General features: G+C 37.8%; 2 protein-coding genes and 1 long non-coding RNA gene across 4 annotated transcripts; 2 read left to right on the top strand and 1 right to left on the bottom strand.

Moving 5' to 3' along the window:
- Positions 1-503: 503 nt before the first annotated feature.
- On the top strand, positions 504-8739 carry hprt1l (hypoxanthine phosphoribosyltransferase 1, like). Of its 2 annotated transcripts, none has more exons than XR_014771728.1 (9): positions 504-912; positions 1221-1327; positions 3235-3418; positions 3661-3726; positions 3822-3839; positions 4313-4395; positions 6567-6599; positions 7153-7229; positions 8164-8739. XR_014771728.1 is itself a non-coding variant. In XM_084733528.1 (9 exons), exons 1-9 carry the CDS (start codon positions 895-897, stop codon positions 8209-8211), a joined length of 648 nt encoding a protein of 215 aa, XP_084589654.1. In that variant the 5' UTR covers positions 508-894; the 3' UTR covers positions 8212-8739. The 2 variants fall into 2 exon arrangements, 1 of the variants encoding a protein (XP_084589654.1); XM_084733528.1 differs by having other exon boundaries at positions 508-912; positions 6567-6613.
- Positions 8740-9108: 369 nt separating this feature from the next.
- On the top strand, positions 9109-12900 carry nudt7 (nudix (nucleoside diphosphate linked moiety X)-type motif 7). Its single transcript, XM_084733527.1, has 3 exons — positions 9109-9811; positions 11084-11242; positions 11341-12900. Exons 1-3 carry the CDS (start codon positions 9656-9658, stop codon positions 11692-11694), a joined length of 669 nt encoding a protein of 222 aa, XP_084589653.1. The 5' UTR covers positions 9109-9655; the 3' UTR covers positions 11695-12900.
- Positions 12455-15938, bottom strand: LOC146316412 (uncharacterized). Its single transcript, XR_014771729.1, has 2 exons — positions 15260-15938; positions 12455-15145 (listed from the first exon to the last, which is right to left on the bottom strand). It is a non-coding gene; the product is annotated as an uncharacterized LOC146316412 (long non-coding RNA).
- Positions 15939-15979: the final 41 nt, after the last annotated feature.

The raw sequence follows: 15979 nt of genomic DNA on the forward strand, positions 1-15979 counted from the left end.
TGCCGGTGATCGATTCTGTGCAGTGTGGCTAATATCAAATGCATATAATATTTGAGTCTAATAAAATAGTTCTGGTTGCTGTTGCGTCATTTGCATGTACGAATTTGAAATTAAAAAAGCACTGAAATAATAAATATGGTATTAGGAAATAAAAGTCCCCTGAAATAAATAAATGTGGAATCATACAATAAAAGCCCATTCATTCATTCATTCATTCATTCATTTCATAGCCCTATTTATTTATTTATTTATTTATTTGATATTGACTAAAATGACTTTCCACAAACTTTGCATATTTCTGTGTTTCTTCTATCAAAAGATGACTTGTGCACTTCAGTTAGTCTGAGTTATGAAGGTAAACGTGACACATGTTATACTTGGTCCCGGTCTCCCCCAGTGATGAACTCAGCGCAGAGGACAGATGCAGTGTAAGCGCACACAGGGAGCAGTGTGGTTCTCCTATTGAGCAGGAGAGGCGTGACTGTCAGCCGTTATATTTTTAAAACTGCGTCATCTGCAGCTTCAGCTCACAGCTACATCGCTGCTGCTGCAGCAGCCACAGTCACCAAAACATGCAGTAGTGGCCTGGCAGTAGTAACCATTTTAAGCTCAGGTTGTGTCGGGCAAATCAGATTATTGGGAAGGTAAACTGGATTCTGACGTAAAGGGCTTAAAGCAGCCCGGCAGGCATAGACAGGAGCATCGCATGTGCAGCAGCAGCAGCAGCAGCAGCTGAAGGAGAAGAAGAAGAAGAAGAAGAAGAAGAAGAGAGCAGCTGGTGCCTCCTCCAGTCAACAAACCCTCCTCTCCTCTCTCCTCTCTGTCTCTCAGGACCTGAGCATGACTCCTCAGACATTTCGCTGCGACTGAACAGGACGGACCGACGCTGCTAACATGGCTTCGTATTTAGAGGTGAGGCTTTAAACTGCTTTGTTTGGCATTTTTTGGTAACTTGTTCACTTGTCAGGGTGTGGTTGTGCGCATACTGTGGGCCTGTTTTGATAGGCGGCAGGTGGCACAGGCTTCCCAATCAGTGTTTGATGTCTGTTTACCACTTAAGTGTGTGTGTGTGTGTGTGTGTGTGTGTGTGTGTGTGTGTGTGTGTGTGTGTGTGTGTATAAACAGGTGGTTGAGAGGCTCCTCAGTGTTTTTGCCAGGGGCGAGGATGGCTTCACTGTGATTAAATGCGTCTTTGGTGGACGTTATATGTCTTGTTCCAGATCGCAGACGACGAGAAGGGCCACGAGCTGGACCTTTTCTGTGTCCCCAGACATTATGAGAACGATTTGGACAAGGTGATCATCCCCCATGGACTCATCATGGACAGGTAGACCAGTCAACAGCAGCAGCAGCAGCAGCAGCAAACTCTGGGGAAATTACGCATCGTGTTTTCTGTCAGGTCATCTAAAAAAACACTCACTCTCTGGCTCTTTCTACTTCACTGTCTCTGACACACACATTCACTCTGGTTTGTGCTGGGATTAGTGCACTGTGCTGTATTTGTTTGGCAAATCACTGTCGTCCACAGCCTGGTGTGCATTTGAATGTGGATTTTGGAGGTAGAGCTGCAACTTTCATGTCCAACACTGATATTGATTCTGCAATCTTGAGTATCTGCTGATACCTCTCAAAGCTGACCACAACATGACTCTGTTATCCTGTGGCTTAATTTTAATTAAACCTTATCACACACAGAAGTTTTAACAGTATTTCTGATTGGTCAGCACCATTCAGTTGATTTAAAATTAATTTAATCTGTACACTTCTCTCTTTATGTCATGAATCGGTATGAAAATTTAATATCACAATTATAGTGACTAAAATTATCAGTTATAATTATTATTGCTGTTGCTGAAAAATGTGCTGAAATGTTCAAAAAGAACTGATACGCACACTGAAATAACTTCGCCAAGTTTTACACTGAAAACCATGTCAACCATAGTTGATGCTGGACAGTAATTACTGTGAGTTCTTTAAAGCATGGTAATCAAATATGGTTCTAACAATAATTAGAATTTGAAATGGTAAGACTAATCGGCTGGAATTTTATCATGATTTATTGTGTAACCTATTATCGTTTCGTCCTTAGTCCATAAAATGTCAGAAAATGGTGAAAAATGTTGAACAGAGCTCAGGGTGATGTTCTGACACGTCTCGTTTGGTCAACGACCCAAAGATATACAGTTTACTGTCACAGGGGAGTAAAGAAACCTGCAAATATTCACATTTAAGAACAATTAATCAGTAAAATCAAAATAGTTGGTGATTAAATTAATAATTCAGAACTGATCAATTAATCGACTAATCATTGCAGCTCTTCCAGAATTGGTGCACTATACTGCATTTGTTTGACGAATCACTGCAGCCCACATCCAGATGCGCATTTGAATGTGGATTTGGGAGATTAAGGGTTAAATATCCAGCGCAGTGCTGTGAGATGGATTCTATGCAATTATGCCTAAGTGCAATATCATGTTAAGGACCTCCTCCCTCCCCGTAAGAACTGCATTCACCAGTGCACTGTACTTCACCAGGGTTGCAAATTCTGTACATTTTTCATAAGTGTCAGCTGAACACAGTAGCAAGTTTTATTTAAAGGTAGAATATGTAGGATTTGTCTGAGATCGTTCATTGTTGAGGCTTATTCCCAGGACGTCAGATATTGACGTTTTGAGTTGGTAAAACGCCCTGAATGCAGCAAAGTACCTGCATGGTCTCCACGGATGCAGGCTCCACCACACTCCTCTGGTGGGTTGTGGGAGATGATTGAGAGAGATTATTTTTGTCGGTGTCCCTACATTGCTTTCTGGAAAAATCCTGCATAGTATGCCTTTACATAATTCATGATCCACTAACACTTTAAAGAAACAGAATTATAAAACAATAAGGCTCTTGCTTAAAATGGATGCTCCTGTCTGTCTGTCCTTAATGGCTTTAAAAAGTATTTTGTTTATAGTTATGTATATTATTATATTAGAAATACAAGTGAACGTTTACTGTGTGAGTGCCTTGATGTCATTTCAGATTTTATGTATATAAATAGAGAATATCAGATGATATATCTATCAGACTTTTTTACTTCCTAGTATCAGCATTGGCCCCCAAAATCCAGTATTGGTAGTGTTCTATTGGTTAATACATTTTTAATCATTAATCACCAACATCCCTGTAATTTATGATGCACGTCTGTCCTTTCTCGTCCTGTCTTTTGTGTGTCCCACTTGTCTTGTCCAGGACAGAGCGTCTGGCCCGGGACATAATCCGGGACATGGGAGGACACCACATCGTAGCTCTGTGCGTGTTGAAAGGGGGCTACAAGTTCTTCGCAGACCTGCTGGACTACATCAAAGCACTGAACCAGAACAGCGATAAATCAGTCCCGCTGACGGTGGATTTCATTAGGGTGAAGAGCTACTGTGTAAGTAAACTGTCTTTTCTCATTTCACTTCCAGGAAATACTCATGCTGATGAGTGGTGTGTGATAGGGGGTTGGCAAAATACACGAATGCAGTCTTATTTCATCAGAAACGAGCTACTGCAGTGTTCTAAATGTGGAGGTTATGGGCGTACAGACTTTTAAAAAATGTAATGTAGAATAGTGATGAGGAAAAACTGACCACATTGAGACGGATAATGCCGTCTCTTCTGTGTGTCCCCTAGAATGACAAGTCAACAAACAGTGTGAAAGTCATCGGTGGGGATGAGCTGTCCAATCTCTCAGGCAAGGTTAGTCTGCAGTGTTTGTCAGACACAAATACTTCAACCTACAGTCTTGTATAACTGTATACGTCATCAAATGTGCTTTCATTTTTTTTCTACAGAATGTTTTGATTGTGGAGGTAAGACGTTTCTTTTTTATTATTCTGTATTATGTTTTGATGATATGTACAAAATCAGCTAATGTAAATTTATATAGGTCATAATGCAAATGTTTTTTATTTATTCATTCATTTTATAGTTTTGCTGGCAGCATTTTATTAACATTTTATCCTTTTTGTTAATTTAAGTCTAGTAACTTTATTGGCCCAAAAAGTCCAGATTGGTCAGACCCTAGATATCACCCTTCAAACAATCTGTATTATGTTTTGTAAAAAACTATTTAAAAAAAAAAAAAGGACAATATGTACCAATATAGATCAATATAGCTGTGCTAAGCTAATTTTGCGCTGATAATATCATCCAACCGATAAATCTGTCTGGCTCTAATTTTAATAATGCATGAGTGTTTATTCTGTTAGTTCATCTTTTTTTTTTAAAAAATAACAGACTCAACTGTAATTTGACCACTTCATGTTTCCTGTGTTATAAAAAGGACATTGTGGAGACGGGAAGGACAATGCAGACGCTACTCTCTCTGCTGAACGAATGTCATCCCAAGATGGTTAAAGTTGTAAGGTAGGCACCATCAGACACAGTTTACAGTCCAGGAAACTGAACCATAGACCTCCACTATAACTGGCTACTGTGTCACCAGAGAGAGTGCACGTATAGAACCCTAATGGCTGCTCTCCTTTAGGACTGTATTAGAGATGTAATGTGATGGAGGGAGGGAGCAGCTTAAGAGTTAATCTGCCGCACTATTAACTGCACTGTGGAGGTAGAGGCCATTTCTCTGAAGTATCCCTGAAAGCAGGTTGAAACCAGGAATGTGTTGAAGCAATGTGGGTTTCCTCTCATTCTTGCATAAAAGATAAGACATTTGTTTGATCTACTGTATATGAGTAAAGTTATTCCGATCGATTTGTTGTCAGCTATGTTGTAATAAATCTCCAAAATGTCTCCTGCCAAGCTTCCCTTGTGAGTAAAAATTGACCTACCTATTTAAATACAATTCTGACTTAAAGGGAACCACACACACACACACACACACACACACACACACACACACACACACACACACACACACACACACACACACACACACACACACAGCATTTTGCCACTTTGCCACTGTGGTGTCAGGCCATGCAGATACTTCCTGTTCCTTCTGAGGTCTTGTGATATCTACCTCTGACGTTTCTGCTCCCATCTCAGCACAACAGAACTGCATAAAACTGCATTTTGAGAATTCAAAGTGTCTCTTGATCAAGACAGTTTGTAGATGTTTCTATTAGCTGTTGTACTTTTTTTTTTCCAATTGCTAACAAGCATTGGTCAAGACTGACAAGATTTTTCATAGTCAGTATTACCAACATGCATCTTAGCTAAACCGTTAACCTCACCTCAAAAACTCACTCAAACCACCAAAATACTTCACACACGTCTCAAAATAAACAAACATAAGACGGGCAACAATTCTCACCCAGTAAGCAAACGTTGTCATGCTTAACACTGACCAGAAAACAATAAAAACAGCTCCCTGTTGTTCCATTAATAGCTACATTGTTTGAATGTTTTTTTCATACAAATAAGTATTTCATCAAACAGTAAGAGTAACACCTTTTCACTTTATTGACTGTATTATAGTGCACGTAACAAAAATGAATAAGAAATGCAGCAGTTAACTTAAGTATCCTTTATTTTTATCATTGCATATTGTAATTTACTTGAAAGTTGAAACAAAAAAAATACTGAAATTCCATTGCTGTAATAATAATTCCCCAAAAAAGTCAACAACATGTACAGAATAATCACGTGTACTGTACAGAAGGCCTGCTGTGTACTGCCCTTTTTCTCTGGTAACGAGACTAAAAACTGCACACCTTGGTAGGTTTTCAGCTAAAGTTGCAATCAGCTGTGTCTGGAATGATAATCATTTTATCTTATTGTCAATATTCTAAGGTCATGTTTCAATATAGTTAATGCAGAAATGCACAAAAATTGCAGTCATTCTGTTTTGAATGTGTTTTTACAATAATAATTTTGATGTTAGTGTGTTAGCGATTGAAAAATGGGCTGCACATATGTAGTATTTTGCAGGCGGTTGAGTATGAATGAAAAAAGAGTTAATGTATTTTGTAAAATGCGGTCACTGAATGGATTTTGTGGGAAAACAATGAAAAATTATCCACAGGTTCGTCCACATAATTCTGTTTCACTCACGATGCGAAGAGTTTTGACAATGTGACTGAAAAACTGCAGTAGAGAGTGAGGTCTGAGACTGTTCTAAAATTTTTTTCTTTTGCTTGAAATTTTTCCAGAAATTGTATTGATCCATTCATTAGATTTAACGGCTTATTGGAGTCACAAATTAACCTAACTTGCATGTCTTTGGACTGCAGAACGCTAGCTACTGTACCACCGTCCCGCCTCCAGAAATAATATTTTCAGTTATTCAGAATTATCTCAGATCTTGCTAAACTTGTTTTTTGTTTCTGTGAATTGATCTTTTTTAACGGGCATCACTTGGCCTCTTTTAAAATTGCATCCGTGCATTAAAAAGATGCTTCACACAAACAGGGTGATCTCGAATCATGAATGGTTATTTGTTTTGGTGAAGGTATTGTGTAGGTATACCAAGACAGCCATCAGCCAGAATTAAAACCTGCGTTGAAAAGGTTGCAGTCACAACCACTCTTTTTCTTTGGCATGTTAATTTCCTGTATTTTCCTTGTTTATCTTTCCAGCCTTCTCGTGAAGAGGACCCCGAGGAGTTCAGGGTACAGACCAGACTGTGAGCACGTCTTTACTCACTTCACACAAAAGACTTGTAGTGTTGTTTTGTATAGTAGTGCTCATTTCATGCCAGTCACTCACATGTGTGTCTGGTTCTTTGAAGGGCTGCTGAGCTGTTATTTAATAAAGCTGTGTTTTCCACGCAGGATTAACATTTAATTTCAGGAATATCTACTCTAAATGTAGCCGAGCCTGGCACTTATGCACTAACGCACGCCTGATAACCCCCTGCTCACACTGTCTCTGGTTATGTAATGCTTTTAGGTTTGAGTTGGATAATCTCTTTAAGATTGTCCCTCAAGGACAGCTGTTACTGTAAGCGTTTTGACTTTCCACTAAACAGACAGCACGTACAGCTTAAACACAGCCTCACACAGACAGTAAAGGAGCAGCATTATAACAGAGCCTCTGATGAGAGTAAATGTTTGCGGGAGTCCTTTCAGATCAGCCTGACAGTTTTACTTCCTCTGCACTTAAAAGCAGTTGTTTGGTTTCTTTATATGACTCACATTGGTGCTGTCTGTGTATTTATTTCAGACATTGGTTTTGAGGTGCCTGATGCCTTTCTGGTGGGTTACGCTTTGGACTACAATGAATACTTCAGAGATCTCAGTGTAAGTTTATGAGACAATATCTGTCTTCCAGTTACATTACAATATACTGATTCTCATAGGATACTGTTGTCACAGAATATCATAGTACTTTTGTACAAACAGGATATTATGCAACACATGCATCATGTATATAAATCAAACTGTGGCCTTGAAACACCACTGCAAGTTACACAAAGAGAATTAAAATCTGTTTCTGAATATTTAATGTTTTTATGCCTCCACGCTGTTGGCAGTCATGTGACATCATAATGTTCTCTCCGTACTCCTCTGTAAAAATTGTCTCTAAGTGAAGGCATCATGTTTCTCACTGGAATCATACATGGCAATATAGTGTAACTTACATTTTGCCAAAAAATACACTTAAATTTGTTCAAAGTCTTCAGTACATATATTATATGAATCTGGACAGACCTGGATATAAACTGCAACCTGTCTACCACAAGGCAGTAATTCTAGTTTATTTTCTAAAACCTTCCTAAATGTGTATCACCACCATCCGATAGTATTTCAATATTTTGGTCCTGTGACCAAATTCATTCATTACTGCAGCTCAAGGATCAAAAGTATAGGTTGAACAAGAATTTGTGATAAGTTTAAAAAATCAGATTCAGGTGGAGAAATGCAAAAATCCTTACTTTATTCACATTAAATTATGTTTTCTTAATTTAAACACATTGAGTCAAATTATTTCCTTTAAAATCCATCAAGTGTATGTGTGTAATGTATAGAAATGTATAGTACAGAAACTTATGGTAAAGACCTCTGCTACTTGTTAGAAGTGTCAGATTTGTAGATAAAAATACATGTTCTGAGTGTCTACACAGCTACAGCCCTGAAAAGAGCATATGTACCAGCTGTAAAAATGTAATTCCTGGAAAATAGAGATGTATTAAACATGAATTCACTGTCCCCTGGTTTATTTTATCGTTCACAGCACATCTGTATACTGAATGATCAAGCCAAGGAGAAGTACAAAGTGTGAGCAGATGAAGTGCTGCAGAGGCGGTGACTGAATCAATGAAGACTAGGACCACTGTGATGACCCTCCTTAGCTTTGCTATGTTTTGAATCTTATTTATTTTTCTACATATGAATCCACAACAGTGACTTGTGGGTTGTAAATAACTTAAAGAACATTTAATTTCCCCTCTATTGAAAACATGGGATCAATTATATATATTATGACTATTTTGGTTGTTACATTTTAATTTATTTCTTCTTTTATGTGTATAGATTATCTGTAAATTGCAGTTTTACCTTGGAGATTGAAAAAAATGTGTTTGTTCCTGCTCATCAAGTCACGCATCTCAGGCTACTGCTTTATGTTGCTGTCGGTCAAAATTAAGTAGCCTTTTGTAAATGTTTCCTTTTTTTGACTTACGCATATATCCTCTCATTATGCCATAAAATGACTGACTTGGAATGTACTGTATGTTTTATTTCCTATGAGATGTTTTCATCAAGGACCTGTTTACAGCAATACAGAAATCCCGTTTAAAACAGGCTGAAACATTGAATCCTGTTTTTCTTTCCTGATGCACTATTTTTACAATGTTAAACTACCATAGTTGTAGCCATATACAAGAAATAATTTTCAGTTTCCTTTGGTGTAATAACCTATGCATTCCCATTTATGATACACTCATTATTTTGAGAACCAAGTTTATAAATATATTGTCGCGAGATTTCGCAAATGTAGGGATCTTTTCTAGACACGACCAGCTAACTGGTCGCGGAAGGTCGTCGCTTACTGTGACGTCATATTTTCGAGACGTTGTAGAATTAAGTATTTTAGCTATTAACGAGCGATGTAGAAAATTATACCACATCTGACACATCATAGCTTGACCGCAGCAAGGGTGACACATGTTATTCCAGTTGTCGTGTATTGCTAAGGTTAGTGTTAGCTTTGTACTAAGGGTTAGTTTATAGTCTAGAAGGGAACCCAAGATTTGAGTCACTCTCGCGAGATTTATATACGCGGTGTTGCGTACATTGCAACTAAGCAGGATTTATGATGTGACAAGAATAGAGTTAAGTTCTGGGTAGGTTTTGGGACAAAAAACCCACTGGTTAGCGTTAGGGAAAGATCAGAGTTTGGGGTTACATTGATCACTCTCGCGAGATCTTCCGCAAATCTTGGGTTCCCTTCTAGACACGCCCAGTTTATCTTTTTCACCTTGTGACGTAAAATACGCAGGACGCCTTCGGGTCCTTGCACCTTTTTACTTGTTAAAGGAAATTGGTTCCGTATGTAAAACTTTGTCGGAACTGTAAATACCGTTTTATTCTGCAAACGCCTATCTGGTACAGGCAGGGTATATGTTGGCTTCCAGTTTGATTATACACGGAACCTCTGTATATTAAATGCACGTATATTTTTTACGTGGCCTTCTACTTTAATGCATGAACACTGAGCAGGTACCATGCACATTAAAGAACAGACGATAACCATTTTAAAGCAGTTTGACATCGGAAACAAGTTCTCCTATCTACCGGTGCTGCCCAAAGCCTCGGTGCTGATACCACTGTTTGTGAAGAATGGAAAGCTGCACACCCTGATGACCCTGCGCTCCAAAGAGGTAACCCCAAAGGATGCCTGTTTGAGGACTAATAACAGAGCAGCTCGTAAAATGTCTAAAACTCACAATCAATTAAAACAGGCCTTAAAGGCATAGTTCACCCAGAAATTAAAATAAAGTCATTACCCACTCGCCCTCATGCTGATTGAAGGTTGGGTTTAGTTTTTCATTCCACTGCTGGAGTTTCACAGGAAACTTGCAGAATCTCCCAAACAATGGAAGTGAATAGTGTACAGTTTTCAAATGTTATAAAAAAGAGTAAAAGCTTAAAATGCCTCCATAGTGCTCGCCTGGTGTAACCCAAGTCTCCTAAAGCCCCAGCACACCAAGTTGACTAAAAAAAAAAATTATATTTACACCATGCTTTTATCCTGAATTTTCATTGTAGATCCTTAGCTTGGAGCCACATTCACATGTACATGCACACTCTGAACTGGATGCTTGTGTTGTGATGGTGTGAAATTGGCATGTTGGTGTTGTTTCTTTTACATTTGAAAACTCTGAAACTCTGGCAGTATTTTGTGGACTAACAAAATAAACCCGACCCTCAGTTAGCATGAGGATGAGTAGATAATCACTGAAATTTAATTTTTGGGTGAACTATCCAATTAAATGTATTAATTAGTCTCAAATTCTATTTTTCATCTAAAGTATGTGTTGATTTAATGCTGTAAGCATGGTCTAAAATTCACTCCAAGTCCAAAATGCCTGTACATTCAAACATTGGCAAAATCAACAGAAGAGGAGCTGTAAAAATTCAGTGCAATCTGCAAGAGGAAGTTGACTAGATTCAATATGACAACTGTCTGTCAGTAGGCTAAATGATACATGATACACATCTACCTATAATCTACCTATAATTTATTTGGACAAATTTTTTCTAACTCAACCAGTTATTGTCATTATGGCTTACTTTTCATTTTACACTGACGATGCATGTATATACTTTAAGAGTATACCTTTATGTCAAGTTTTATTGCAAAATTCGGTCTTATGTTTCATTAAACAGTGGAATTAAAAGGTCTTAAAGTCGTCGATCTTGCTGAAATAGGTAGCCAACCTGTCTGATATATATTTATGTATATATATATATATGTATATATGTGTGTATATATATATATATATATATATATATATATATATATATATATATATATATATATATATATATATATATACATATATATATACGTATATATATATATATATATACATATATATATATATATATATGTATAATCTAACTTTTGACTGACTTGTGTTTGTCTGTAGCTCAGGACCGGTGCTGGTGAGGTGTGTTTCCCTGGAGGGAAGAGAGACCCCGCTGATAGAGATGATGTGGACACAGCCTTAAGAGAAGCAGAAGAAGAGATAGGTCTACCACCCGATGACGTTCAGGTGGTCTGTAAACTTGTTCCTTTTATCAGTAAGGTATGACATTAAAAATGATTCTTCCCTTTCAGTGCATCAGCTGCTTTGGGTCCCTTTCTGCCACACACTTTACTTCCTCTCATCTTGTCCTCTAACAGAGTGGTCTGCTGGTGACCCCGGTGGTCGGCTTCATAGAGGAGTCATTTTGTCCCTGTCCAAACCCAGCTGAAGTCAGTGCCGTGTTCCCAGTCCCTCTGGACTTCTTCATCACTGAGAAGGACCATTGTGCTTCCCATGGTGCCGCTGGGATGGTGGGGCTGTTACACTCGTTTCATTTTTTGGACCCTGACTCAGGAAGCCAGTATCACATCTGGGGACTGACTGCTATGTTGGCCATACTGGTCGCAACACTCGCTCTCAAGAAAAAACCCGAGTTTGATGTTGGTTTTGACTCTGATGATCCGTTACTCGTCTTCCAAAAGAGTCTACACAGAAGAATAAGTAAACTATGACCAGCTGCTTTGCAGATGTTGGTAATGCACTTGAGCCAATACAAAATACCCAAAGCCATATTTGTTATGTAACTAAAGTGTATTCATCGACTGCGTTGATTGTGAGGATAAGAGCGCAATGTTAAACTTCCAGGGAATGTACTAAGACCACCTAACCAAATAAGACACCCTGACTACTGCTACCTTGATTGGTTAGTTTGTTTGTGCTATTGTGTCCCCTCTACATTTTAAAAGAATAGTTCAGATTCTCCATAATTGTACAATAATACAAGCAAACTAACAGATTGAGGCAGCAGTGGATCAGCAACTCTCATGTTCTGCGAGGTAAAATGACTGATTTTGCCTATGGAGTTTTGTTGGTCTGGAGAGAGCAGTATTTGACTTATGTAAGGGTGGTTTCTCATCAGAAAAGATTAAAGCGGTAAAATATTACAAATGTTAACACTTAAACTGATACTGAATTTTTTTTTAGATGGATGTTTATCAAGTGGCTAAAATACATTTTTCTACTGACGCTGTCCACAGTAGTACATTGCTCTGTTTCTTACTCGTGCTCCCTTCTGCCTCTCCAAAATGGGGGCGTGCCAAACACCATTTACTGCAGCTAAGACACTGTATACAACCCTACTTCAGATATTTGCACTATCCCTTTAACTGACATGCATTATGCATGTGTGTGTGTATATATATATTTATATATAGTTCAGAGCTTTTTAATAAACCAGTGCATCTTAGCGTAGAAGAAAAATTGAGACACCAGTGTTTTTATTAATTCATTTAATGTAGCAGCAGGATTACAGATATAAACAGAAGAGTATACAAATGTCCAGACCAAGGCAAAGTACATGTTAATAATAGTTCAGATGTATGATAACACACTGGGGTTGACCTTTATCCCAACTGCAGGGTCTTAAGGCTAGATACTAAAGCTCAAGCTACACAGAACGGATACAACAGAACTGTTGGAGAATGTGAAATAGAAAGCGAACTAGGAAACGTGAGCAAACTGATTACACACAAGATACAGCTCACACTATTGGCAATTAACAGTTAATTTATCATGGTTGCTCCTTTTGATCAAGCATTTCACAGCAACAATAGTAATGTTGACAAGCACATCAACACAAGAAAGCTCTCAATAAAACAATCTCCACTGTCTCGTCCCTTTTACCTCACATGTACAAATCTCATGAGGCATGAACAAAAGAACAAAAAACAAAACAAAACACGTTTTCAACAGAAAATAACAAAGATGACAATTCACTGGTGAAGCTGCACAATAATATGTTGAGAGTACTCACTCTGATATCTTGTAATGGATTTCCAAAGAGAAAATGTTTAAAAATATATATATCAATATGGGCTATGGTTATGCTTGTGTTTAGAAATAAAAATTCAATCACTGTAAAGTGTCCTGATGTTAAATAGTCCTAGAGAATAAAAAGGACATGGAGCCAAATAGCAGTGACACAAAAGGGACACCAGTAAACACAGCAGAGTAACAGTTAAGTTATCAAGGCACACAAAGTTCTGTTGAAAGCATCACAATTGAAATTCAAGATACCCCTGCAGTATATTTCACATTTAAATATACATGGATATTCATTTACATGACTGAAGGACAAAACCGATATCGTGTAAAGATTTGTGTGCTATCTTCACCACCATTAAATTCATGTTTCACATGGTTCTTTTCATGTGGAAGTGGCTATTCGAAGAGTCAGACTGAGCATCCTGGATTGCTCAAAATTAAAAAACGACTGGACGTGAAAACATGAAACTACACCACAATCCAAGACAAAACAATCTGACAAATGTACAGTGATACAAATGACATTTGGTGCCAACCCCGCCCATCCCCACTGCCTCAAAATATATGTTCTCTAAAACTGTAATTGGTCCGATGTTAGATGTAGAGCAAGCTCTATGTCCACACCATGAGGTAAAACTTACATTCATGAAACTGAAGTCACAGGTTGGCTTTCTGTGTTGGTATGGCTTTAAGAGGCATTACTGTTCCGCACGTCTTCCGCAAACATCATGTGCTCTTAAACTCCCCTACCCAAGAGGAATGGAATGCTTGGAAACATCACTACTGCGCTCTAACCTGACCTACAGTTAATGGATGAGTCAAAGTGCCATTTGAGATGCATGACATTAAAAAAAAAAGAAAAAAAAAAGTAAAAACACACGCAAGAAACCTAGCCCATGTATTATGTTATACAGGTTGGGTAAAGTCAATGTTAAAACAGTAGAATTCAGTTCTAACATATTTTGCTTGATGTCCTCTTAAGTACATTTCTAATTTTCAGTCATACGCTTCACAATAAACCTGCACTTCATGTCAGGAAAACATACCAGCAATGATATTCTGTGCTATGAGCATAAACCAAAAAAGTTTAGTTTTACAAAAATACTCTACATTTTGATACATGGATACAAAATTCTAAAAAAGATAAGTTACTTTAAAATGGATAACTAACAGCCGCAGGACAAAATAGTATGACTATGAAAATGTAAACAAATGCATATGTGAGCAATGCTATTCTAACATTTGAATTATTCTCAAAAATTGGCTTTTTTGATAATGCCAAATTGGCTACTGTTGTAGATATGGAAAGTACAGCAGTGTTATTTTGCATCAAAAAATAGAGTAATGTAATGACAAATGTAAAGTATCAAATGGGTGGAAATGTTAATGAGAGATTAACTGATCCATGAAAAGAAGTACCTTTACATATCTTTTATAAATGTTGAACAAAACAACATGCTGAGTTGCTATCCATGTAAGAGCTGCATAATTTAAATGAGTAAGTACAAACGAGTAAACATTATGAGGGCATTTGCAAGGACAGGTATGAGACAAGATGACGGCGATTCACAACAGGAGCTTTGGTATGCCTGGGTGCACTCCAGTCTGACCCCACAACAACAGCCAGCTCGCTAGACTCAACTCTGCTTCAAAAACTAACGAATAATGTCAGTGCTATTGATAATATAAGTATAAACTGTTATCTATTAACATCACATCAGAAGTGCCCATCACTCCTGTACATAGCACCATAGATAGAATCAAAATGGCGGCCTCTATGTAACAGAGATTTCATTTACCAGTGAGCCCCTGTTCACAACACAAGGGACGGGTACTGGATGCCAACTTCACATGGCGCCAGCCTGTACACGGTACCAACACTGAGACAAAAACTTAAATATTTAACACAACACAAGGTAAAACAGTCTCAAGTGACAGACTGAACAGTAAATAGTACAAATAGCAATACGATGAAAATCCTTCATTTCAATGAATCACAAACTAATGAATCAGTATTTTAGGTGTTTTGTCAGTGTGTAAAACACAAAGGCCTACTTACCACTCCAACACTGAAAAATGACAATGCTTTTGTGGGAATGGCTGTTTTCTTTTTTGACAGACTTGACTGGACCACTGAGACTGAATACAAAGAGGAATTCAACAGTGAGCAGACACTCTATACAAAGTTGTCCTAGACCTCAAAAATATTCAGACATGACAAAATGTAAAAATGCTTGGTTAAGATGTATTTACCTTTTACAAAGACAACTGCTTTTTTCTTTTTTTTTTTCTTTTTTTTAAACTGGACGTTTTCCATGTACAAATTCAGCTGGGTCAGTAGAGAGCTGTGGACGGATATAAGGATTAGCTAGAGGTTATAAAGTGCTTGAGATAAAATGTTTATAAAATCACGCAACACTCCATTTCACGTGTGGAAAGTTTCTTTCTATCCACATTAAATTGGTTAAGTTTACCAACTTTTTCAAAACAAAAAAAAGATACACACACCACATAGTTGAATGCTTCTTAAAATTTCACCAGGAAAGCTTCTGCAAACTCAGTGATGAGGCCTGAATGTATGAAAACACTGGGAGGTGCCAAGTCACATTTTTCACCAGGTTGAATCTCATTTGTGAGTGTTTAACAGTCCCTCCTCTTTCTACACATGGGGAAATCCCAGGCAATACCACAATACCATTTTGGTTGATTAACAATATTTACGTAGATGCCATTAGCACCCAAGTGTCAGTAGTCAACACTGCTATTTGCACCTGAGGTGGAACAGCCAAGGTGGCTATTTAAATATGGGTGGACAGGGTTCAACGTTAACGTTTTTCTTTTCTTTCTTTCACTTGCCTAGTTGGGCAAGTGGGTAAGAAATCTACTTGCCCAAACTCAATTTTTTACTTTTTTTTTTTTTTTACAAAGTTTTATTAGTGTGTATTAAATAACAAGACAGACTTAATTTAATTG

Source organism: Lutjanus erythropterus, chromosome 13 (genome assembly GCF_056507025.1).
Source record: "Lutjanus erythropterus isolate fLutEry1 chromosome 13, fLutEry1.hap2, whole genome shotgun sequence".
In the NCBI taxonomy this organism is placed as follows: domain Eukaryota; kingdom Metazoa; phylum Chordata; class Actinopteri; order Lutjaniformes; family Lutjanidae; genus Lutjanus; species Lutjanus erythropterus.

Coding starts and splice junctions, on each gene's coding strand:
- nudt7 (XM_084733527.1), top strand. CDS start 9,656: ATGCACATTAAAGAACAGACGATAACCATTTTAAAGCAGTTTGACATC. Junction 9,812..11,083: donor TGACCCTGCGCTCCAAAGAG/GTAACCCCAAAG, acceptor GTTTGTCTGTAG/CTCAGGACCGGTGCTGGTGA. Junction 11,243..11,340: donor TTGTTCCTTTTATCAGTAAG/GTATGACATTAA, acceptor GTCCTCTAACAG/AGTGGTCTGCTGGTGACCCC.
- hprt1l (XM_084733528.1), top strand. Junction 1,328..3,234: donor CATGGACTCATCATGGACAG/GTAGACCAGTCA, acceptor TGTCTTGTCCAG/GACAGAGCGTCTGGCCCGGG. Junction 4,396..6,566: donor AAGATGGTTAAAGTTGTAAG/GTAGGCACCATC, acceptor TTATCTTTCCAG/CCTTCTCGTGAAGAGGACCC.